The sequence below is a fragment of the Apiospora kogelbergensis genome (genome assembly GCF_038363985.1).
Source record: "Apiospora kogelbergensis strain CBS 113332 chromosome Unknown utg000007l_segment0_segment0, whole genome shotgun sequence".
NCBI classification, from domain to species: domain Eukaryota; kingdom Fungi; phylum Ascomycota; class Sordariomycetes; order Amphisphaeriales; family Apiosporaceae; genus Apiospora; species Apiospora kogelbergensis.
This window is the reverse complement of record NW_027117424.1, coordinates 2,714,475-2,739,087: the sequence shown is the minus strand read 5'-3', so window position 1 is coordinate 2,739,087 and position 24,613 is coordinate 2,714,475. Positions and strand designations below refer to the sequence as shown.

The 24,613-nt window shown below is 53.2% G+C and overlaps 7 protein-coding genes across 7 annotated transcripts; 3 read left to right on the top strand and 4 right to left on the bottom strand.

Annotated features, from left to right (window-relative positions):
- Positions 1-106: 106 nt before the first annotated feature.
- On the bottom strand, positions 107-2,288 carry PG998_011239 (uncharacterized protein; the record flags this gene model as incomplete). Its single annotated transcript, XM_066878055.1, is given in 3 exon segments — positions 107-723; positions 738-1,601; positions 1,823-2,288. The coding sequence occupies 3 exon segments, from the start codon at positions 2,286-2,288 to the stop codon at positions 107-109; spliced, it is 1,947 nt and encodes a 648-aa protein (XP_066727109.1).
- A 2,196-nt stretch (positions 2,289-4,484) lies between these two features.
- On the top strand, positions 4,485-7,222 carry PG998_011238 (uncharacterized protein; the record flags this gene model as incomplete). The annotated part of the gene is made up of 3 exons (XM_066878054.1): positions 4,485-4,874; positions 4,942-5,253; positions 5,309-7,222. The coding sequence occupies 3 exons, from the start codon at positions 4,485-4,487 to the stop codon at positions 7,220-7,222; spliced, it is 2,616 nt and encodes an 871-aa protein (XP_066727108.1).
- Positions 7,223-7,492: 270 nt separating this feature from the next.
- PG998_011237 (uncharacterized protein) lies at positions 7,493-9,460 on the bottom strand (the record flags this gene model as incomplete). Its single annotated transcript, XM_066878053.1, has 4 exons — positions 7,493-8,486; positions 8,585-8,961; positions 9,034-9,104; positions 9,313-9,460. The coding sequence occupies 4 exons, from the start codon at positions 9,458-9,460 to the stop codon at positions 7,493-7,495; spliced, it is 1,590 nt and encodes a 529-aa protein (XP_066727107.1).
- A 1,409-nt stretch (positions 9,461-10,869) lies between these two features.
- On the bottom strand, positions 10,870-12,405 carry PG998_011236 (uncharacterized protein; the record flags this gene model as incomplete). The annotated part of the gene is made up of 1 exon (XM_066878052.1): positions 10,870-12,405. One exon carries the CDS (start codon positions 12,403-12,405, stop codon positions 10,870-10,872), a length of 1,536 nt encoding a protein of 511 aa, XP_066727106.1.
- Positions 12,406-12,972: 567 nt separating this feature from the next.
- On the bottom strand, positions 12,973-20,559 carry PG998_011235 (phosphatidylinositol-4-phosphate 5-Kinase; the record flags this gene model as incomplete). Its single annotated transcript, XM_066878051.1, has 5 exons — positions 12,973-13,105; positions 13,165-13,769; positions 13,825-14,825; positions 14,876-17,145; positions 17,186-20,559. The coding sequence occupies 5 exons, from the start codon at positions 20,557-20,559 to the stop codon at positions 12,973-12,975; spliced, it is 7,383 nt and encodes a 2,460-aa protein (XP_066727105.1).
- A 1,012-nt stretch (positions 20,560-21,571) lies between these two features.
- Positions 21,572-22,078, top strand: PG998_011234 (uncharacterized protein; the record flags this gene model as incomplete). The annotated part of the gene is made up of 1 exon (XM_066878050.1): positions 21,572-22,078. One exon carries the CDS (start codon positions 21,572-21,574, stop codon positions 22,076-22,078), a length of 507 nt encoding a protein of 168 aa, XP_066727104.1.
- A 20-nt stretch (positions 22,079-22,098) lies between these two features.
- PG998_011233 (uncharacterized protein) lies at positions 22,099-24,254 on the top strand (the record flags this gene model as incomplete). The annotated part of the gene is made up of 2 exons (XM_066878049.1): positions 22,099-22,507; positions 22,804-24,254. 2 exons carry the CDS (start codon positions 22,099-22,101, stop codon positions 24,252-24,254), a joined length of 1,860 nt encoding a protein of 619 aa, XP_066727103.1.
- Between the last annotated feature and the right edge of the window lie 359 nt (positions 24,255-24,613).

Here is a 24,613-nt window from a genome sequence, read left to right as displayed (position 1 = left end):
TATCATTACGTAGTCTTATCCAGCAACAAAAAAAAAGCAAAGTCCATAACTTCGTCCAAGGGCCATCCATATCGACCGAGCAGGTCAGAATCATTAGGCCAACCCTTTACTCTTCTTCTATCTCCTCGTCCCAAGCACGGCGTTCGGCTTTCATGAGGTCGGCCATAACCGCGGGCTTGAAGACAGTACTGTCAGGATCCGTCGAGCGGGGGACCTTACCCAGTGCCTCGTCGTCGAAGACAGTGCCGATGCTGTCGATCCAGCGGCGGCGCCGCTCCATCAGCGTCTTGGTCACGTCGCCAATGCCGGGGCGTGCCATACCCGCCGCTGCGTTGGCTGCGTGACTGCCGCCGCCGGCACCGCCCGGCCGCTTTGCCTTCTTCGACTTGCCCATGGTGCGCGTTCGCTTAAGATAGGCGCCTTGGACTTGCGTGTCGAGATCTTCCAGGATGGTCTGGTACTCCTGATGGGCCATGCGCTCCTTAACGAGGTCCGTCAGTCGTGCCTTGCGCGCCCCGTTGATGAGGATCTGCTCGCGGAGGCGCTCCTGCAAGAGACGTAATCGCGCCGCCACCTCGTCGTCGTAGTGGCCATCATACTCGCCGTCGAAGCCTTCCTGCGGCAGGAATCCAATGTGCCTCAACTCCTGCTTGATGCGCTCGTCGACCTGCATGTAGTCCAGTTTCGGGTGGGTCGCCTTCTTCCAAGCTTCGGTGGAGGATTCTGGCATCGCCGACGCAGGGGGACGCTCTTGCTCTCCTCTCCATTCACAGCCCCATTCATCTCTCCGTTGGGTTCCTCCTTGACCTCGGATTCGCCATTAATTCCATTAACCATCGGCTTGTCCTCGCTGGCTTGTACCCGGGCCTCTGGGCGCATGGCCTGTAGCAGACGGGAAAGGATGGGCCCAACAGAGAGTTTGTCCGTTTCGGCCACCTCGTCATCCATGTTGTCGATGTTGCCGCGGGGTTGATTAGGAGCCAACTTGTCCCTTGTCTGAGAGTTGGAGTCGATGGACATGCCACTGTCCTCCTCGGACCAGATTTCCGAGTAGTGGCGCTTACCCCGTTTGGGCATGACGAAAGCTGTGACGCGATCTCCGCGCTCTCGTAGGAAGGTGAGGTCCTCTTCGGCAAAAGGCCGGAAGTAGGGCTCGATGTAGGTAGAGAAGGTGCTGAAACTGATCTGGTTCGACGGCTTGGCGCTGCTGAAGTCTTTGTCCGGCGGATCACCAGCAATCTGGTCGCCTAGATCTGTCTCGGGGAAGACAGCAACTGAGAAGATCTCCTTCTTTTCATCGTCGCTCATGCCAGGTTTGACGTCGCGAATTTCGTAGACGGTAGGGTCGGGAAAGGTGGACGGATCTTCGCCGAAGGTTTGGGCCTGCGGTGCTTGGCGAGGGGGAGGTGCGCCTTCATCTTCGGAACTCTCTTCCTCCTCTTCCTTATCCTCTTGCTTGGTCTTCTTATCTACATCCATGTCGCCGGTTTCCTCCTTCTCGGCTGGCGGGGAAAGCGAGGAACTGGCAGAATCGTTTTCTCTGGACACTTTCTTGTGCGGTTTTCCCTTTCCGGAGGACTCGCGAAGAGGGGAATTCCGCTCTGAGATGAAAGGTTAGAGTCGGTTTGTTGGTAAGATGCGCAAATTGAAGGCGGCAAGGAAATATGGTCAGGGAATGGTAGCAATGGGGCAACCAAAAAGTACTTCAAAGTTCAGAGTGGATGAACAGGAAAAAGACGTAACCGGGCAATGTTCAAATCCAAAAAAAAACTCCAGCTGCCATGCGCACACTTGATAACCAAGCCACCGGGTATGCACTTACCTGTATTTGTTTCGCGAGGTGCCAGGCTGTCATTTGCCTTCCTCTTCTTTTTATTGGCCTTCTTGGCCGCATCCTCCTTGTGCGGCTTCTCTTCATTGTTGGCGGCATCGGCGCTGTGCATCTTGATGATGGGCGCCAGGAGACGCATGCCGCGATCGAAGAGCTGCCCTTGCTTCTCCGTGATGTCCGAAAGCTTTCCCAGCCGAGTGATCATGCCATCGAGGCTTTTGGAATCGGGGATTACGGCATTGGATGCATCGGAGCCGGTGAAGCTCTCGACGGTGAGGTCGGCAATGTACTCCAGTCGCAGCTCTACGTACTCGGTGTCGATGTATTCGACGGGCGGGATGCCGGCGCTGGCGGCGCCAGGAGGTGGACCAGCGCTCGGCGTGGTGTTGCGACTTCGTTGGCGGGCTATTCCAGACGCCTTCTTCCCAGTCCCCTTTTGACTAGGAGCGGGAGGCATTTTCTTTAACGACTGTCGCAAAGAACGTAGCGAGCGGCAGGTACTACTGTGAGGTCGATACCCGGTCGTGAAGCAGATGTCATGGAGGATGATCTTGAAATGTCGTCAGCGCGCGCCGCCAATAGCATCCCATCCATACATGCGGCCGCCTTGCGCGTTGCACGACACAAGCGACAGGGAACCGTCATCGGGTGTTTACGGATTAACTATGAATCCGGGCATGCATGTGCAGGGAAGCATAGCTCGACACCCCTGCCGGCTAAGTTGGGGTAGAGTCCGAGGCCCACCTTGCCCCGGCTCGACATGCATACATACCTTACGTGAGACAAGATCAGATATTGCCGGTTGGAAGAGGCAGGCACACATGAGCTGTCATGGAGAGTTGAGCCGACTTGCTCTGACAGCAAGTGGAAGTGAGTGTTGGCGATGTGGCAGTACTAGCAAGGCTTGGGTATTCGGGTAGGCCCCGCCGGTGGAAAGTTGTGTCGTCGTATGATGATGGTTTGGAAAGCCGAAGAAGTGCCTGTGAAAGACTTCTTGTCGTCCTAAGTATTACATGTTATTGTTTTACGGGTTGCGTTTTGAATTTTAGCGAGGGGTCGGCACTTATCACCAGCTAACTATCGTCGACGTCAGCCCCCTGACTATTCCTATACGATCGCACATGAAAGTGCACTTTATGCGTCTCGAAAACCATGTGTCAACGTTAGGCGACGTCTACGTAAGAAAGCATTAGTAGGTTGGGAAATGTATTGAGACAATCAATAAGGTGTAAACGTGTACTATACATTTAGTTTCTTGCTAAACACCGGTCCTGCACAATCGTCTTACGTGCTGCTTCCTCCCTGTTGCCAACACTATGCAAATATAGAGTCCCGACGAGAAGCGGAGAGCCAAATCGTGGCAGATACTCTGCATTGCAATGCAAAACTTTCGAGATGAGCTGATGTGCGTACAATGGTAACGGTGTAGCTTTTTATTGACTGCCACTTCTCAAAATCCATGCAAGTGCCGAACACCCCCGAGCTATCGTGGGTGGACTACTTGGAATTCGCCTGCGCAAGACTTCGGCACCACCTCAACGTCCCAGTATGATCAGCCAGACAGGGCTCCGGGTTCCGGGTTCTGCCGGGTTCGAATTCGTTGCGCGGCCCCCGAGGCCTTTGAGGGAGGATATAATGGCGATAATGTCGTTCCATTCTGCCGTTAGGCGCGAAATGCCCCGATCCCCATCGTAGCGATCAACAAGCTACCACAGATGGATGCAAGGAACAGGCCTGTGGCAGTGGTAGTAGATAAGCATTCAACAAAGTTCGCAAGTTTGGGGATGCAAGTGCAAGCCATCGACGTTTCTGTCGTCGTCCACCAAGCCTCACACGTTGAGCCTCGTGTCCGGAGAAGCTCTTCTCATTCGTACGATGGCCCCTCAGGTCCCCCCCCACATGCCTAACCGAGAAAGAGGGTCAGCTGCTTGGAGAAGGTGCAGATGCAGGCAAAACGACAGGCCGCCAATCAAGAACGGTCGTGTCTCATTCTATAATCAGTCTATGCACCACGGACCAATCGCTGTCCAGTCGCATGTTGCAATATGCAGGCGGTTGGCTTTGCTTGGAGTAGACAAAGGGAAAAAAGGAAGATGCACGACAGCCTTACGTATCTCGGCCTTGCATGACTGCCCAGGAGCAGGACAAGGTCAAGCAATGAGTTCCAGATGCTGTAGCCATGTGCTTCTATGATTGGCTGCGACGACCCCCAGTCGATAATCCCGCGCGTCCATGGATCTTCGAACCGGAGCACCAAGTTCGAGAGTCTAGTGGGGGTAGTGGGTGGTCGTCTTGTACTTCAGGGTCCTTGGTGCGAGGGCGTCGACTAGCAGCGCAAGCCGGCTGTCCGTCAAGCGAGGCATCTTGTGCCACGGCCTGTTGTTCTTGTGTACTGAAGCATGCCTACGACACGATGAGCATGCGACCAAATCGAGGGGTATCATTGGCCCCTCCCTGCCCGTCCACGCACCGAGTAGATTCGTGGTATATGTATGTGTATCTTCTTCTGGGGTCTCGTGTCTGCCTTCCCTGGTTCTCTCTCTTTGTTTTCCTTTGACTGTATACCATTCTACTCTTTTTGGCTGTTGTCGTATTCAACACCGCGATTCCACCCTTCCCTTACTCGTTGCCTTAACAGCAATGAGAGAGTACCATGGCTTTTCCTGGTGGTAACATGTTACCCATCGACCCTCAGACCAAACTCTACCTGGCTGGACTGGCAGGTGTCTCCTTTCTGGGCGTCTGTCTAACCTCCATCCTTACGAAGCCCAAGAAGCACGATGAGAACCCCGGTCTCGTCCGTGCCTTGTGGCTCTTCGTCTACGGCTGTTTCTTGAAGCCGCACAGCAGCGGCGAGAAGGGCAACCAGCAAGATGCCCTCGAGAGCTTCTACAAGACTCAGGCTGGTGCCTACGATGTCACTAGAGGCGCCCTGTTGAAGGGACGAGAGGACATGTTGGCTCTGGCCGCTGCCCAACTCGTCTACCGAGCCAAGCAGGAGGACAGTGGAGCTTCCGAGAACAAGAGAAGAATCTGGGTTGATGTAAGCCAGAACATGATCCCTGCGAGCTGCTGCTTGAAGAAAACTCCAACTGACTTGACCCTCTCAGGTCGGCGGTGGCACCGGTTTCAACATCGAAGCGATGGCCAAGTTCGTCGACGTCCCCTCCTTCTTCTCCAGCGTTTATCTCGTCGACTTCTCCCCATCCCTTTGCGAGGTCGCTCGCAAGCGTTTCGCCCGCCTGGGTTGGGACAATGTGAAGGTCGTCTGCGATGATGCTAGAAAATTCCGCCTCGAGGATTACGAGCCAAGCATGAGAGGACTTGTTCCCAAGTCCCCGGATATCAGCTACTTCTCCAAGCAGCGTCCTGAGCATGGTGGCGCCGACCTGATCACCATGTCTTACAGCCTGTCCATGATTGTGAGTGCTGGTGACTGAAGAGCAAAATATGACCCGTTCTAACTGGCGATACTAGCCCGACTACTACTCGGTCATCGACTCACTCCCGTCTCTCTTGGCGCCTCAGGGTATCCTCGGTGTAGTGGACTTCTACGTCCAATCCCAAGTCGACGTCAGCTTCCGCAACTACACCGGAGGCATGATCGACCGCCACGTGAACTTCATCCCTAGAACCTTTTGGCGCGCTTGGTTCGACATCGATCGCGTTGCCCTGGAGCCTGGTCGTCGGGACTTCCTCGAGTACCGTTTCGGTACTGTTCTGAACGTCAACAACCGCAACTGCGCATTGGGCTACATCCCCTACTACATCTGGTTGGGCACACACAAGCGACCCATGTCGTCGAGCTTGCCACACGAAATTGTGGAAAAGGTTGACGCCCTGGTCACCGAGTCCCCCTACCTGCATCCCAAGAACCACTCGAACGCTCTGTCCCGTGCGGTTGAAAGAGCCGCCCCCGAGCTCCGTTCAAAAGCCTTCGATGCTGCAGTGGTGAACCTGTCTGCCAATCTGCCCCTCCCCTCCTTTTTCTACCAGAACCACCACTGGCGCATCTACTATGACGACCAGCTGAAGAAGCATACCCAGTTCAATGATGAGTACATCTATGCGTTTACCTGGGAGGACACTCGCGTCGACGAACGAATCCTGGGCCTCAAGTCCGACGACGTCGTCCTGTGCATCTGCTCCGCGGGTGACAACGTCTTGTCGTACGCCCTTCAGAGCCCAGCCCGGATCCACGTTGTCGACCTGAACCCTACCCAGAACCACCTACTGGAGCTGAAGCTCGCCGCCTTTTCGTCCCTTGAGTACGAAGACTTCTGGAAGATCTTCGGCGAGGGAAAGCACCCTCAGTTCCGCTCCCTGCTCATCTCCAAGATGTCACCCCACCTGTCGAGCCGCGCATTCCAATACTGGCTGAGCAACCACCACATCTTCACCAAGAGCCAGGGCGGCCTGTACGACACGGGCGGCTCCAAGTACGGCATCCGCATCTTCCGCTGGATCACGCGCGTCTTTGGCTGCCGGTCGGCCGTGAAAGCCCTGCTCGCCTCCAAGACGCTCAACGAGCAGCGCGAAATCTGGCGCAACAAGATCCGCCCCGCCCTTCTGTCCCGTCTCGTGTCCAAATTCGTCGTGAGCCAGGAGTCGTTCCTCTGGACGGCGCTGGGCGTGCCCAAGAACCAGCTGGCCGTCATTGAGGCGGACCACGCCGTCTCGGACGTTGTTCGTGGCCCGAAGCCCACCGCCAAGAACACGCGCTCCCACGCCATCTGGCACTTCATGGTTGACACCCTTGATCCCATGGTTGAGAACACCCACATCCCCGGCGACAACCCGTATTACCTCGTCTGCCTCGACGGCAAGTTCTCCAAGAAGTGCCACCCGGACTACCTGAGCCGCCAGGCCCACGCCCGCCTCTCGCGCAAGGGCGCCTTCGACGGCCTCCGCATCCACACCGATGAGATTGACGAGGTCATCGCGCGCATCGCACCCGGCACCCTGACGGTGGCCGTCGTCATGGACAGCATGGACTGGTTCGACCCGACGACAGACGCCGCGGCCCGCCAGATTCGGAAGCTCAACCGCGCCCTGAAGATGGGCGGGCGCGTCATGCTGCGCTCGGCCGGCCTCAAGCCCTGGTACTTTGAGGTGTTCGAGGAGCACGGCTTCTCGGCCAAGTGCCACGGGTCCCGAAAGGGGGTAAATGCATCGACCGTGTCAACATGTAGGTTTTCCTATTTATTTATTGTAGTTCTCATCTCTCCTCCCACATTTGACTTAGTTGGCGGCATGGTAACTAATCTCTATCATTCGGATCTTAGGTATGCGTCTTGCTGGATCATGACGAAGACGACTAACCTGGCGCCTCCCACGCCAGGGCCCGAGTCCTCCTTCGATGGACCTGATATGCCACACTTGGAAATTTGATTTGGCTAATGGAAATAATGTTTTTGTTTGGACATGTGCTTGTGTTCTGCAGCGCTTTAGAATAACCCCGTAAGACCTGAAGATATATCGATTGATGTGCTCTCCCAAAAAGTGGTAAAAGTGAAGACTGATCGAATAGTGTTTGTTTAAGAAAGCGTTGAGAATTAGACGAGGATATCACCAAAAAAGATCGTCTAGGAAGGACCCATTGTGGTGGTCTTGTTGATTGCTTTTGTGTCACCCTATATCCCTGAAATACAGTCACAAGTTCTATTTTAGCCATCTCCAGAAGCTGGGTATCCTATTCCTGTTGCCTTGTATGTCTTCCACGTTCGCCTCCTCCATCCGGCCCGCGTCAGCGTACCATTGTGCAGTATTGCGAGTATTCAGAGTCGTCCGAGCTGTCTCGCCCTCGGACTCATACCCTTTAGAATGGATGTCCATAACGTAGTTATTTCCATCGGCCACTCGTCTTGGAAGCTCCATAGTGAAAGGTGGTGGGGGTGATTCAGGGTAATGATATATCGGAATGCTCCGTTCATCAAGCCAATATGGCGTAGCTGGCACGGGTGCTGTTGTCAACGTCGTTGCTCCTATTTCTCCTTGAATCCCATGGTGCTGTGGGCTAAACGTGCTAGATTCACTGTTTCGCCAGCCCCGATAGACCGGCACCGGTTGTTGGACGCCGCCGCTACCGCCGACAGTGATGCCTCCGTTCTCTTCAATTGAGCGGCGGGCACATTGAAGCCCGATGACAATGATCTCGGTCTGGTCGGACCCCTCTGGCGAGCTGTGCCGCCGCGACGATAAGGAGATCAGACGCGATAAGGTTGGGCGTTGTGTCATTGTCGTTGTCGCCTGGGGCTGCTGCTGCTGTTTTTGTACCTCGTGGTCATATTCGTCTTCGCCAATGTCCGTCGTGATGCTCCGTGCGACAGTCTTACCGCCATTGAGCAGCGGCCCTCTTCCAGTGTCATATCGGAGTCCGGGCGAGTCGGCCCCGTACCAGAAAGGCCGTTGATGTAGGGGCAGAGGAGGGGGTATCATTTTACGATGCCGATTGATCATCACTGCACCGTTCCTCGGGTAGCCGAATTGCGCAGGGAAATATCGCGCGGCGAGAGGGCCAAGGGTCGGCAGGCAGGCACATGTCAGCCCTGCGTTTATTTCGCAGAGCGACCACAGAGCGGCATCGACGTTGTCGAAGGTTGTATCAAGGTACATCCCGAGGAACTTGATTCGGATAATGCTGGTGGCCAAGGTGCTGTTCCCATGTACTTTGTTTAGCTGAATAGCCCAACTCGCCACGGATAAGCGCCAGAGAAAAAGGGGCGGGGGCTATAGTGGAGGGGCCTGACTTACAAGAGACCGAGACAGAAGATACCTGCCAAGGCCGCCTTTTGCGCCCATGTGAGTGTCATGCTGCGAATCATTGGTATTGACAGGAGCAGGATTATTGCGTTGAGAACAATATTGCCTGCTGTATTCTGGTACCACTCTGGTAGGTACGCGGTGCACTTGACACGCTCGCTCGTCCCGTCTCGATTGCTTGGGAATGGTCTGCAGAAGAAAATGGCTGCGAACACCTGCGTCACTTCCCATGCAAAGACGAGAACTGATACGAATGCTATCAACTTTCTCCATCTGGGTGCTTTCACAGCCCGGTAGTACATGGCTAAGAAGCTGAGCTTCACGAACATGATACCGGCGTTGTAAAAGATGACGGAAAGATAGAACGCCTACATCGCGGGACAAGGTGACGGAGTATTAGAGGAACTGTCCAGAATAGCGTTGAGCAGCGATCCACGCACCTTGATGTATTCTCTGATGCTTTGAGACTGGGTGATTGTGCCAATATGGTGTCCGAGGCCGACGCGAGTCACTGGAAGGAGTTTAGCAGCGGTTTAATAACCACCAACGGGCTTTGAGAGGCCATTTACTGTATGCAATCGTTATGCCGCAGGCGAACCCGAGATTCTAGGGGCTAGTCAGTAGTAAGTCGCGGTGATATTCAAGGAAGACGGTCTTGTGCCGAGCTAAGGTGTAGTACTAACAAGCGCAACAAGTGATATCCAATCATCGTAACTGACTCTCCCAGTGAGTGCGCGGCATGTGTAGAAACGCAAGGCTACGGCGACCGAGGGTACGAGGAGGGAGAACGGTAACACCGACGATGACGGCGGCCGCCCTTGAATCGGTAGAGAAGAGCTCGGGGTTTTTCGCTGAGCTGGTATCCATAGTAGGGGGTGTCAACGAATCACTGCATCGTCATGTGCTGCTGTCAAAGGGTTGAGATATCCAGGGAACAAATCAGCAGAGCTGATAGATGTATGTATATTAGATCCGGTTGCCTATAGGCTCGCACGTGGCTACCGTCTGTACATGGCACCTTATCATGGCCCGGGCCCGAGATCTGAATGAATCATGGTCATGATCCATCATAGTTCCTGTCGATCACTGTCTCTTGCGGCCTTGCCACGCTGGCTCAACAGGACGTTTTGCTCCAAATACATGGGGGTTGCGTGGTACGGAAGATGCCGTGGCCTTTGTTGTAGTTTGCTGCGGCATCTGAAATGGTGAATAGTATTCGTACATGCGCTGTGCACCGTCCCGTGTGGCTTGTGGCGGTTTCGCCAAATAGTAGAGTATGCGCCAAAATTGTCTGACAAGGCGGAAACAACCAGCTGTAGCTTATGTCCGCATGTCAGTAACATCAAGTTATCGGATCTGCCGCATCAATATACAAGATGGAGCATTTCTTTGCCATGAGAGAAACATCGATCGATCTATTCCAGGTCGATGTTGGTACCCTGTTTCATTGTCATACGTATATCTCAGCTTAGGGCATCTTAGTTTCGACGGGATGGACAATTCGTCGCTTGAGAACTTTCCCATGTTAAAAGATGACTTTATTGTGCTATCGTAAGGATGACAACGCAATAACCTTTGTTCTTGCCCTCATTGCGGGTGTTCCTCTTTGCTGACCGGCCAGTGCTTAGATCTTATTCCCCTGGTCCCCTTGGATACGCAGAGAGACGTCTCTAATATGTATGGAGACTGTCTGGTATCGATATAGTTCGAGGTAAAGATATGGACTTGGAGTAACGAAAGGTGGACGTGATGGACTTCAACTGAAAACGACACACGTTGCGAAATGGAGCATTCCCTTTATCTTAGAAGGGCGAAAAGGTCGGCCAAAACAAACGCAGCTTCAGAATTCCAAATGGAAATTGGGCAAAGTTCAGAGAGTGGAAAAGTCGGAATGACCTTGGTCTGCCCTAATGTTATATGAAGACCAACCTCAGCGTGTTTTAGAGGACGGTCCGAACATATGACGTATGGCGCTTGATAAACTTCACGCACCAGCCGCGAGCGTGCCTCCTTTACGGGGAACGAGGCAGCGATCGTACGTTTGCGATGGCGAGGTCACGGTCCATCTTCCCGGAATCTCGAATTCATGCGCCCTGCCCACACAACCATTTCGTGGACTTGTATTGGAGATGGAATCGCCTTTCCCTTTTTCGGTCCCGAGGACCCCGTCCGTGAAGTGGCGTGACATCTGCATGGATATGCCAACATAAGGAGCTAGGCGTTCTGCTAGGCGAGCTGTAGCATGCGTATTCTTCCTGATGTTGCCGTCCTGTACATCAAACCAGAAACGTCCAAAAGCTGGGATACACAAATTCTTCCTCGAAGATTCTGCGCACCTGTTCAAGAACGAATCTCTCAACCTTTCCAACGTTCTTCAGGCTTTGCTTCATGCCTTCTCTCTGCCCGATCTCACTTTCAACCTTGATCTCTTGTAGCAGGCCCCCCATGCGCCCTCCTTTAGTAGCCTTCTTCTCCTTTGGTGTAGTAGTGCTAGTGTTCATCCCCGGGTCTGTGCTATTAGGCTCCTCGGTATCGTCATCATCGTCATCTCCGATGGCAGTGAGCGCATCATCTGGGCTCAGGAAGCAGAAGTGGACCCTCTTCCTGATGTACGCGACGACTCCCACACCGTCGAATGAAAGACCGGTAATGTTTAACTTGACAGGGATCCCGACGAAACTAGGCATCGGATAGTCAAGCAGAATCTCGGCTGTGAGCATGAGCTTGATATCTCCCGAGTATTTGATGCGAAACACGGCCTGCATATCTTCGACGCGGGGCTCGCGAAAGAACTTCCGGCGCCGCTGCCCGCCAGCCTCGGCAGCATCGTCTTCATTCCCTGCTGAATCATAATCATCTTCTACAGCTACCGACGAGCTGCGTCGTCCATCAGGCGCAGATGAACTAACACGTTCCCTAGTCGGCGGCCGTGACGCCTCAACGGATGTAGGGGCCAGAGTAGACACGCTGTGTTTTTCCCGCAGAAACTGCCCTGCGATTGATGGTGCCAAAGACGAGGGTTGAAAGTCACCGGTGCTGATTGAGCCTTGCGAATGCTTTCGAACACGCCCAAAGTAGCCCTGTCCCTTGTTGCTCCCCGTATTATTAGAAGAAAATGAAGGCCGCTGCCCTCTGTCTGTTGGCGAGGACAGATTGCTCGTAGAGTCCAGCCACCCGTTCAGATGCTGCGCACTGGCTACGGCTGCCAGCGGTGTCTGCGTGCCCGACCAGCCAGTCGCGATGTGGGATGGGAAGTAGTGCATATTTGACGTTCCGCCTGGTATTCCCGGCGTAGATAAACCTAGAAAGGGGTTGCCAATATCGGCTGGTGTACCAGGAGCGCTTCGCAGACCTGCAGTGTGGATGTGAGGCGGCCCTCCCATGCCTGGAGTGGGCGGCCTGCTGCCAGGTGTGCCGTAAGCAAATGACAAGCCGAGGCGCCTGCCTTGCTCGACTTTGCGGCGCCGCTCGGCTTCACGGATGGCGTCGGGAACGACTTCGCCGCGACCGGTGACGCCAGCATGGCCATGCCGAATGTCTTCCTCGTCTTCCTCGTCGTCGTCATCATCGTCGTCCAAGTCGTCGGCATCCGGATTCTCTTCATAGAAATCAGGAAGTGGATCACATATGTCCTTGAGGACGACCTCTGGAGGGATGTCGCCAAACTTGAAGTCATGCACGGTGACGGACTTGATGAAGCGCGGAAGCGGGACGGCTTGAAATTTGGTGTGGATGAAGTCACGGATGCTTTCGGCCAAAGCGTCGCCGTCTGGCCCGCCGGTCAGTGTTTCCCAGTTGAGGTCTATTGACATGTTCGTCGTTTATGGGAAAAGACGTATGAGACAATTCGGCCAAGTATAGTCGAGATGCATCATGTGGTCTGGCCTGTCAAATATGTGAATTGGTGAGGGATTGATTTGATGTTGGTGGCCAAGCCGCAGCTCCAGCTCCAGCCAGCTCCAGTTCCAGTGGGGTGAAGTGAAGTCAGTCACTAACGATTCGGATTTAGTGGAGCTCTGCCCTGTAGGGGGCGCGGCTGCTGGCTGCCTTACCTACAGCCCGCCCACGGCGAAAATACCTCTTTGGATGCTGCATCACTTCTACTCATTCCGGTGCATGTCTCAAGCCTGTCCGTTTTGTTAACTTTACGCATAATATACCAAGTACTTGGTAGGGTACCGTGAAGCCAAAAGTATCGATGTAGCTATATGCCTCGCTATGCCGCTGTATTGAAACCATCCCATATCAAACACCCATCGAAGCAGCCTCGCCCGTTCTGCTGCTGAAAACGCCGCGCCGTGTCAAAGCAACCCCAGAAAGAATTCGTATAACCGAGAGTCATTAGGCCCCAGTCCACGTCTCATGCGTCATGTCTGATTTTACGTGGTAGGAGGCGCCCCAGGGTCTTTCATAACCGGCTCATCGCCTCCTATGTTTCCCGGCACATGCGGCCGCGCTGCCAGCACCGGCACATTAAACTGGTGCCAGCAGTTGGGCGCTTGCAGTATATACCTATTCATAATCAGTCATTGATCCTCGGGATTTCCGTTGCGTACGGATGGGTCTCTTACCTAGCCATAGCCTCTCGGAACCTGGACTTGTACTCCTTGGGACTCGTAACCGTCGGCCTGTTTCGACCACCACCGGCAAACCCGCGTCCCTTGATCCAACTTTCGAGCGTTTTGTCCCATGTATACGTTCGAATACAGTCGATGATGCCGACCACAAGCTCCTTCTTGATCTCATCCACGGCAACCATGAGGGAGTAGTCCATCACATTCTGACGTGCAAGGAAGAGCGTGTCGTTCCACACTGACGCCCGCAGCAGCTTCTTGGAATGCTCTCGGGCGAACAGTGGCGACTCCCAGATGAACTCGACCATGTTCTCGTCCAGTAACACTTCGTTCTGCTCTCCCGTCGACTGGATTTTGCGATTTCTCATCGACCCCTTCAGGTCAAAGATTCTGGTTGGCGCCCGGTCGTAGAACAAATTCTCCATCAAGAGTAGATCAAGCTTGATCTCGGTATTGGTCACGGGATTCTTGATTATAACTTGGAAGAACCCTAGCATCTTGGCAATGACCGACGGTAAGTCGTGGAACAACGCCTCGGCCATTATGCCAAAGTATGACGGAGCAAATTTGAGGAACGCAGACGTCTCAATTGGGGAAAGTGACTGACAATAGGGGGTTAGTTCGCTTTTCCTATGTTCGGGGGAGGATATGACCTACCTTCATCATGAGCCGGTCGTCTTGAGTTTTCAAGAAGACCGACTTTGTTTTGCCGCCCCTAGAGTCAAACTTAAGACATCGCGAGAGGCACTCCACGATGCGGGGTGCCACGCCACATTTGCGTCGTAGGGCATCAAATTGTTCGGCGTAGAAAATCTTGACAAGCATCTTAGCCGATCCTTCGTTGAACTGGTACTTGAGATGGCTGCTTGTTTCTCTGACAAAGCTAGCTTCGAGAGCTTCGTCACCGACATCCGTCCATTCCCCAGAGTCAAACTCGGAGAATTTGTCAGAGAAGCTCTCCTGCGAGCCCCCTCTCTGACCATGGAATCTGCCCGCCTTCGACCTATAATCCTCGCAACTTAGAGCAAATGCAATGAGCGAGCTTGGCTCATCCTCCCGGACAATGATATCCGAGTCAATGAAGATGTGGTCGGTGGCATTTAAGGGGTAGTCGAGAGCCGGCCATTCACTGGCTGATCTCTCAGCCCAGAAATTGGTGAGCACTTTCATGAAGTTCATCTTGTCCTGTTTTGGCAACTCCAGGGGTATCTCAGTACTGGAGTCGATTGAGTCGGCAATTTCCTCAATTGTGCCCTCTAGAAGAGATTGTTCAGTATCGCTATTTCCTTGCTCATCGTCGGTTGGGGCTTGGCTTGCAATATGGGTTTGGTCGTCTGTTTCAGCCTCGATCGTATGCTCTCCCGTAGGGGCGCTCTCAGCCAACGGTGATAAGGGAGCCTCGCTCGATTGCTCCAATGGATCCGTAGGTTCCTTTGCAGCCGCACTATGATGTCCGTCTGTCTTCACATCCGTCGGGTCCTTCGCGATCAACGAGTCGTCGACACTTGGCCCAGGTTCATGAGCAGCTTCATCGGGATCTTCATACACCTCGACGATTGCTCTAGTAGATGATCGCTGAAGAATAGCCCTTGAATAGGACATCTTGGCGGCGCGAGATGTCTGGGCCTTTTTCGCTCCTTCTCGAATTCTCGACTGAGCTGCTCAAAGTGCCTAGCAAGAGTAGAGACCCTCGTGTCTTTCTTTTTACCAACAAACCTTGGGATGGAAGATTTGCCGCTGTTTCGTGACCTCAGACCGAATAGTTTCTTATCGCCCTTGACAGACTCGTTGGTAGGTACCTTACGAATATCCGTTCCAGAAGGCATCTCGGAAGTAGGGGTCTTCCCTTTGTCTTTGCCTAGTGCAAACAACGTTTTGCCAACCCCCGACTGCGACCGAGAAACGCTTGGTAGATTATTTACTGGTTGTGATATGGCGCGAACCATTGGTGGGGAGACGTGTAAGCCCATTCTACGGGACGAACCACGATCGGGGACCTTTGGTACTTCGCGTGCATTCTTAACGATGTCGCCCTTACAAGTGACCAAGCCTTTGGCCTCTTCAAGGACTACCGCTTGCTGTTTACGGCGCAATTGCTCAATTTGTTCCGTGACAGATGCCGGGTATGCTGGTGTCGTAGGAGAACTGGGTGTCTCTACAGGCGTCGCTGGTTGATTGGTGCTAGGGGTGGTTGGTGGTTCAAGGGGCTTGTGCGTTTGTTCCACCGATCCTCCTAGACTTGAGTCGAACGCAGGAGTGATAATATCCTTGGGCGCCGCCAGGTCCAAAGGGTCAACCCTTTCGAGCGGTGTCTCGGCTGGAGTTGCCGGAACCGTCTGGGGTTGAGGCTTTTCAGAGAGTACAGTCTGGCTGCTCGTATCGAGCTGTGACGAGTCTGGGTTCTGTGACTGAGTGCCGTGTTTCGTCTCGATTTCAGACACGGTCCCTTGAGAACTCTTATCAGTCAGTTCTGTAGCTTCTGACATCTCTGTAGTTGTATCGGTACTGGACAACGACTCCTTGGACTCATCCGTGAACATCTTCCGAAGCTGGAGCATTGTGAGCCTCCGGATATCCTTTTCCGTAGGAAGGAAATCAATTTCGAATTTTGCGAAGATGGCATCCCAGTCTGTGACCTTCTCCAGCATTTCGCGAAGGACAACATTGAGCGGAATGACTTCGTAGTACTTTGAGTTCATGTATGCGTCCTGAAGTTTGCGGATGAGCACAACATGCTCCTCCTGTATCTTCTTGTTCATCCTTTCCATCTCCGCCTTGCAGGCCTCGGACTTTTCCACTGGGATGTTGTCCAATTTAATGGCCTTGAGTCGAGCTTTGACCGAAGTCGTGAACCGGGCCCATCTGTCCTGACAAGTGGTGAAGATTTCATTCTTCAGGTTAAGGTCATGCTCAACCTTCCAAGTGATACGAGCTCGAGGAACAATGATCTCTAAGAGATCAATCGGATCGTAGTGTACCCGTACAACTTTGTCATGCACACCAAAGTACCGAATATGATCGCGGTGATGGTCATGAGGACATTCCCAGCCATCATCGCCCTCAAACTTGACGAGACGTGTGCCCCGACTCCAGAACGATAGCTCCAGGTACTTTCCGAATGAGTATTTCCAGGTTCCCTTCGACATCTCCATCTCGGCCGTCTCGCGTTTGCACAATTTGCAATAACTCCACATTGTGATGTTTTCCCTGTGTGGATTGCCTCTTGTGTCCTGCTCAATGAAGATGGTGATTCGTGCTTCTCCATGAACGTAAGTACGATGGTGCTGGTGCATCTTTTTATCGCAGCTGGTACTCGCGCAGATCGTGTCGGCGCCGAAACAGACATCCTCTATGTACTGCCCCAACGTGCAATCTGGATCCATACTGGGGCTCTCTTCGGCATGCTCGTCGTAGAAGGCTATCGCTATTAGGCCAGGCTCAATGCATGGGATTTTGGTTTCGGTGCAAATGACCGAATGGAGGACCACAATATTCTGATGAGCATAAGGCTCAAACAAGTCCAGGTTACCTTGGATATAGTTCTCCCATTGCCTGGTCTGGGTTTGATAGTTGTAGAGGGCTTTGTCGTACTCCGCATCGTGAACGGCATGTAGAACCTCCATGATATGGCGGGGTGCCTTTTGTCCTATCTCATGAACCATTTGGGGCTTGATTAACTGGAACTTCTGCGGCTTAGGCTTCTCGTCATCTGCTCTCTCCTCCACCACGTCCTGGTCCCTCAACTTCTTTAAGTGAACCAGCCTCCTCTCTTGCTCACGTGCTTTCATCAACAAATAAGGCTGGGAGAATCGGACAAACGGTGAGGCTGACAACAGCTTGGTCTGGTATTTTGCAACCATGTCGCTGTAGTACGTAGGCATTGGGACATCGTCAGGGACAAGGCTATCGCTAGAAGCGCGACCATGGTTCTCGTGGAGCGAGACCAGATTGTCTGTCAGCTGTAAGGCTTGGGAAATACTGGGTTCTGCTGGGACGCCGGCTGAGCCCCCCATTAGACTCCTGGTTCTGTGGTGAATCGTCAATCGTCATTGTCGACATGGTCCTTTGCCGTATACTGCTCGTGGCTGAGTCTTGTGTTTTGAGTGACAGCACGCTTTCGGTATTAGGCTGGCTGTAGCCTGTGGCCATCTCTTCGCTAGTTGGTAGCTGCAGGGACGAGTCCTGCATCAGGCAGGACTCAAGTTTGAGATTGTACACAACATAAACCATGAATTCAGTGATGCGCTTGATTTTTGACAAAACCGATGTAGGAGCTCCTCTCAGTGCAATGGTGCAGCCCAGTTGTTCTTGGCTTCCCGCTAGAAAGACGTAGGTCTTCTTCCTCCCGGGTATGTCCTCGTTGACGAATGTCTTGACTTCGAAGCTGGCAGCCTTCCCTACACCTAAACGTCCAGTTGGGAGACTCAGCATGTCTATAGAAGAGATAATCGGAGTATCCAAACATCGCGCAACGGCCGAAAGCACCGAAGGCTTGACATTGTAGGCGACTGCGACATTGGCCTCGGCGAGATACTGCAGTGCCAGACCCGAAACTGACTTCTCGGCCAAGATGAGCTGTGGCCGAAGGGCCAACAGCCGGTCCACGATCCGTCTGAGGAACTCTTTCTCTTCGTCAATGACGGGCTGGAGACTCAGGAAATGCTGCGCATGCCGACGGTACTCTATGGGAAAGCCCACAATTACGACTGGAGGCCCTGTCATGCGCCTTGGCATGCTTTTCAGAGCGAGCTTCTTCGTGAAGATGACCCCCGAGACATAACTAGTATCCCCTGGCCTTCCGCCTGGGATCTTCTTGAGTTTCACATAGTGTCTTATGTCAATGTCATCTCCACGCTCAATATCGGGGTCAACAGAGGTGGTGCATTTGAGTAGTATGGGTATCAGGGCCTTCTCCCACGCATTGGCGTTCGGCACATTGGTGTCTTCGAGTAATTGCCGCAGTAGCTTCCGCACATGCAGCAGGCTGGCCGGGTTTAGCTCTACTTTAGGCTCCTTGTCGCCCTTCATCGAGGAGCTCCGCGTAAGTCTCGGCAAATCGCCTTGCATTGGATTATCATAAAGCGAAAGAGTATCAGTAGAGTTCGTCGGGCCCACCCGTAGATGTGCACTCTTCGGTCTGGGAGATCGAAGATGGTGGCCGGTTGCGCTAGCTGTGCTCATGTTTCGTCTACGGGATGGCCTCCGATACAAACTCGGTCCGTCATCAAGTCCTCGACTGGTGAAACTGAAGCCACTGACGCTCTTATCTGCCTGGCCCCGAGTCCGATTCCTTCTGTTTGGCATGTAAGGGCCGAAATTAACTTTGTCCTGATCAAAGCTGGATGGGTTGGGCTCGTTGGTTGTGAGAGTTTGGAAGATACTCATCTGTTCGTCCCCACTAGACTCATCAGACATAAACGGTGCCAGATCGGGATCGATGACATTGTCGTCATGAAACGCGGGAAGGCCGCCTTTCTTGGCCATTTCCTCGTTGGCGGAACGGCGAAATGGCGCCCTGTCCTCTTGCCCTGGGGGGGCTGCCTTGAATCTGCTCAGGAAATTGTGCTTGGAATGATGGCGTCGGTGACCATGGGCAGATGACTGTGGCCGCCCAGCCAGCGATCTCAGAGATCTGGAGGAGCTCGGTCGACTAAGCTGTGGTGCGTCAATCTCCAACACGGCAGAATTACGATCCGAAGACTCGCCGATCCTTCGTGTGGCAGGAATAGCCATCATTGGAGTAGTAAGGGTTCTATTGTCCTCGTCTTCCTCTTCGGGCCTCTCAGAAATGCTGCCACTATCCCTATCTGACTTGGGAAGTTTCAAGGTCACCGATTTTGTGTTGGAGCGGAAGATTGCTGGCAAATAAGAATCATCTGCAGAATCATCGGACATGTTTCCATCCTCTCGCTGGCTGATGATGTCCAGACATGTTTTGCAGACTCTGAGAGTGCCTTGCACCCCGAACTTTTGGCCTGATATGATGGATGTGCATCTGCTGTCGAAGATGCAGCCACAAGTTCGACAATGATGCTTGCGACGAAAAGCGGTAAACGGCGCGCCACACAGGAAGCACTCTTTGCACGTTTCATCCGCCATCCAAAAGTCTTTGCTGAGAACTTGTTTCCGCATGTGTTCCAGCGTGGCACTCACCATTTCAGGGGCGCCTTCGTGTGTGGTAGTGCCGGGTATCTTGTACCCGCCGGATTTCATGCGCTGGGGCTTGTCGTCTCGGCCAAACGAATCATGCTGTACCTTATAATGGGCGGAGGTGCTGACAACACTGGGCTCTGCGGTGCTTTGAGATACAGATGAGGACCTCGAATGGCTGCCTCGCGAGCGGGAACCACTGATACGATCAATAACAGCAGGTCGTCTGGAGGAATCTCTCGCACTTGGCCTCGCTGAAACCAACGACCGGCTGTCTTGGTTATTTGAGTGAACTGATCCTGCTGCAGATGATATGGAGCCCTTCACGGGGCTAATGGGGGAATCTAGATTGCCATCGGACCCCAGCCTTGCATGTTGAGGCGCCGACAGATTGTCTAGCGCCCCCAGTCCAGCGTTCTTGGACTCGAATGTATCGTACTTAGTCGGGCCTTCCATAACCGCGATTGGCAATGGCCCATCACTTGCTCTTCCAATGCTTTTCCTTTGCCCGGAAGATCGGCCCGAGCCCTCGTCGATGCGGGACGGGTGTGCGCCCCGAGGCCCATCCTTGTAGGCGCTGACCGTCACAGGAGCTACGGTAGCTGATGCCTTGGTGAGACTGGGAATAGTTTGGCGGCTAGAAGATGCTGATTTTGACGTAGCTGAGGCAGACAAGCCTGTCGTCGAAGGGGGTTTGGTCGGTTGGTATTGTTGAGCCTGGCTCTCACTCGGCAGCACCCCCGAAGACGGAACAGTCGAGACGGTAGGGTCGGAGAAACTGGAATTGAAGGTTGAGCTCGTCATGCCGGTCTCGACACGGGGCAAGGAGGTTATCGAGGCCTTTGACGCCGTGGCTGTAGTACTGAAGCTCCGTTTGGATGCCGTATCCTGACTATCGCCATCATCTTGTAGTGTGGTCCTCTCTTTCCCAGACACCCCAACAGCCTCTTTAAAACGGGAATAGAGGCCGCTGAAGCCATGTTGAACCAGGTCGCCGGCAAAACCCTTGCTCTCGGGCGAGGCAGATGCATCAGGAGGCGGGGCGAGGTCGTTAAAGGTCGTCAGTACATCGCGTTGGTTGGCCGAGGTATGGATTTTGTCGAGTGCTTGCGCAAGTTGCTCCTTATCAGCCTGTGAGGATACAGCCGAAGTTGAAGCAATAGAGTCGCGTCGTGGTCTGGCTTCGGAGTGCGCTGCCAGAAGCATGGGGGATAACTGGGATGGGGGGTTCTTGCCAGACATGGTGACCGGCAGTGATGCCGTTGCTACAGCAGGCCGAACAGGCACCTCGGAACGAAAGCGAATAGAACCAGCAGCATAGCGGTGATAGATAACTAGAGGCTGTGAATCATAGCGCACTATGCTTCAACGGCCTTCGGATGTGACGAATCTTCGTCGAAGAGTCGAGGCCGTCTTGGTCAGCCAGTTTAGGTAGGCATCCGATGATTGGTATTCGCCAAGAACCGAGGAAGGTTCAGACTTGCGCTCTGTGACGTTACCTGACTGGGACAGGTGGTTATCGGAACTCAGGTTGTGTCAAGTCAATAAAACCAATGCCCCGCGCGAAATGTGAAAGCAAGAAAACAGCGCAGGACAAACACGACTTGCTAGTACGGCATTTGTGATTGGGAAGCGAAGAGCCCAAATGAGAGAGCAAGTATTGCGTGTTTAATGTTCGTCCAACGACTCCATAGCTACCTACGAAGGACTTGGAGATATCTACCTTACTGCCTAGGCAAGACCTGCCTTTGCCAACTAACGAGCAGCTCCCGTCCCGTTAGCATCAAGTCCAGTCAATTCGACTTGTGTTGAAGAGCTGCAGGCTGATCTAGGCCCCACTGGGATTGTGAGCATTGGCATTCATTGTCCCACTAACCATTCACCCTGCTGCAGTGTGCTGTGCCTGCCACCCACTGACAACGGGCGGGCGGTAGAGCACTAACAAGGTAGTAGTTAGTACCTATGTACTCCATACTCCGCCATACAAAGAGAACATGATATGATATGCACAGAGAGGAAAGCCCCGCAACGCGTTGCCATGCGCTAGACCGCGTCCCCCCAGGGCTTGGCAAGCACCATTCGCAGCTTCACTTGATTGCGAGCAGCTCTACTCGACACATCCATCGCTTATTCTCAACAGCTTGCTCTGAATCATTGCGGTCATCCATTGCCTCAAAAGACTTGCGCAACCCGACTGACTTACTTCAATGCAGACGACCTACACGAATTTGTTCATGGAGGACCGATGGACACCATGGTGAAGCGATCCACAGACACCAACGAGCCCAGCTCTTCGCAGCCGTTCGATCTTGCTTTTGATGTATTGGGTCAGGGAAAGCTACCTCGCCGTATCTTCAAGATTCCGGAGGATCAATCAAAGATCCTGAATGACTCCAACTCATGGGCAGAAGACCTATTCAGACACCCGCGAGGGCTGGTCAACGTGCCCGGGGAGGTGCTTCAGAACGTACTCGAGTTCCATGGCCGCAAGCTCAAGGCACCATCAAGACAAGAAGGTTCTGCTATTTCAAGTCAATCAAAAAATGGGCTTCATGGAAATACCACAGCTGCACCTTCCTTGCCCTCGGGACTTCGGTCAAGCCCGGCCCATGAGGATTCCGATTCCGATTCCGCAGCTGGTACCCTCATTTCCTCGTGGCCATCCTCTCCACCGGCCGCCAATAGAGGACCACCAGAGGAGTTGGCACCGGGGAGACCGCGCCAGAAGATTCCGATGATGAGTCTTTCACCTCGCAGCTAGCAGGCCCATCTATTGCCGTGATGCAGACCGCAAGCAGTACGGGAGGGCCTACATCTCAACGAGAGCAGTCATCTCTTGAGCAACCGTTCGAATCTCAGCTACATACGAGGCCACCCTTACAAGCTGGTGCCGGTAATTCCAATCCGCAGAAACAGCCCGCATTCAATGACTTCCCTTCAAGCAGCCCGGCCCAGGACGAAGAGTTGGAGATAGTACAGCCGGTTGCTTATGATAGAGAGATGATGCCTCCTCCACCACACAAGGCCGTCGAGCCGAACCCAACACCACCTTCGGCCCAGCAAGTCCAAGTAGTACCCAGTACCTTCTCTGAACCACAGAGCTCCAAGAGTTCATCGCATCTGCCCCAGATGAAAGCAGCAAGAAAACACCGGGTCCAGCCCTGTGTCGATGTCGAAAAATTGCTGACGGGTAAACTACCAACAGTCAAACCAATGCCAACCTCTGGTCTAAGGGCTCCCCCCAAAGGCAAAACCTCACACATATGTGCTGGAGTCCTCGTTTAGTGATGAAACCTCATCATCTGTCATTCCATCAACCGAACACCATCAGACTCTACGAACTCCATCCAAAGGCACAAATGGAATATCTCCCCCGAAGACCCTTATACGAGAAACACAGGTATCCCCCCCAATCAAATCACTCGAATGGGCCTTCACAATCGTCAAGGCCCGGGCCTCAGACTTCGCGCGCTGTACCTCGGATAGCACATCCTCTATCATCTAGTCCCCGCGACCATCCTCTGTCTATCCTGACACAGCCCCCGATTGCATTGTCTCAGTCGCCGAAAGTGACCCCCTTGGCAGCTGCCCTCCGAGTTATATCGCCAGCACCGAGCGGGACAATACCTATACCGGGCCCTAGTGACGACAGCTCCGGGCTTCAACCCGATGACACCGTGGCTCAGTCAGTGATGCAAAACGACACCCATGGCGAAGAGAAGAGGAATCCAGAGCAGACAGTAGCAGACCTTGGAGAACAGCTCAAACGAGCCCAACTGGATACTTCCTACTGGCGCGAGCAGTCTAAATCTAGGTCGCCTCGCTTCATTGTGCACACTGCTGGAGACTCCAAGTCAGCTTCTGGAACTGAAAACCCACCACGAGTCTCTGATGATGATGCCATGGTAGTTAACCAAGTTACACAACAAGTGGCCATGGGAGAAAAGGACAACGCGCAAGCCCCTTTCAACCAGTACGTGAATGCATATCCCACGTATATAGGCCATGGCAATCTTTGGGATTTTGTGTGTTCATGCACCTACATACGTGTATTGCAACGCAAAAAGGCACTGGCATCGTACCAATATGACGACTTCATTCGCGCCTGGGTCGAAGGTTTTGTTCCACACGTTCGAAGCTCATTGAAGCCTCAGGTCGCAATCGACTGGTACATGGAAACTGTTGATAATACACGTTTTCAATTCTGTAAGGGAATTATAACGAGGGATAATATCGAGATGGTGTTTAAAGAATATCCTGCAGAGTCCAAAAAAGCACAGGAATTTATGTGCCTGTCAACCCCAGAGAGCGTCCCTCACTCAAGAGCTTTACCGTTGGCTGAGGTAGCACTTGCTACGCCGTCGAAACCACCTACTGGTACAGCATATGTTTTGGAAGAGGTGTTTGCCCAGCCAGAAAAACCGGCAGCAATTGTTGCGGACAACTCCCCCAGGCCGGAGGGAGACTCACAGCTACAAGGGCCCTCAAAAGGCAGCCAAAGTGATCCCATCGACAGCACGATAGCAGATGCTCGGAAGCCCAAGTTGCCGGTGGATACAATTAGGCGCTCGGCCTCGGAGATGTTATCTCGCAAACGACCAGCAGGGGATGTACTTGTTGCTGCATCCCCAAAGAGAACAGCACCAGAGATAGAAGCGAAGAAGGCAGAACCAAAGAGAGCGGCAGCCAGTCATGACTCGAGCCTTCGACAAAGTCAGCACTCCACCCCCTCGGCAACACTACGGCCATCGTCTGCTTCTGGCGGACTCCCCCGATCCACCGGGCCGTGGCGGGGCCCTACAAAGCATGCCAATAACCCAGAAAAGAGAGCCAGGTCATATCAAAAATACCTGAGGAAGAGACTGAGAGACCAGGAAAGCATTGTTAACAGCTCTGCACTGTCAGGTGGTACTCCAACCTCCGCTCAAAAAGATTGATGGACGTACACAAACACATCCCGAGACAAACGAATAATGCGAGAAGAAGAAGCGGAACAAGTTTTTTTGTAGAAACATGTATTTCTAGCGATACCCCCAAAGCTGTTTGTTGTATGAGTACGAGATGAATGCAAATACTGTGCCGATGAGAAGGAGTTCCCTATAGGTAGGGACAAGGGCTGGCTTCTTCGTATCAGCAGAAGACAGCATCGGTCTCTATCGATTCAATACATAAAAGTAGCTTGAGCTACCTAGTAACTAGTTCTGGCAATGACAGAGCTTATGATTCAGTATGTTCGCACTTTTGAGTGTTTCGACAAGCTTTTGATTTCGGAATTCACAACAGTGTGTTCTATGAT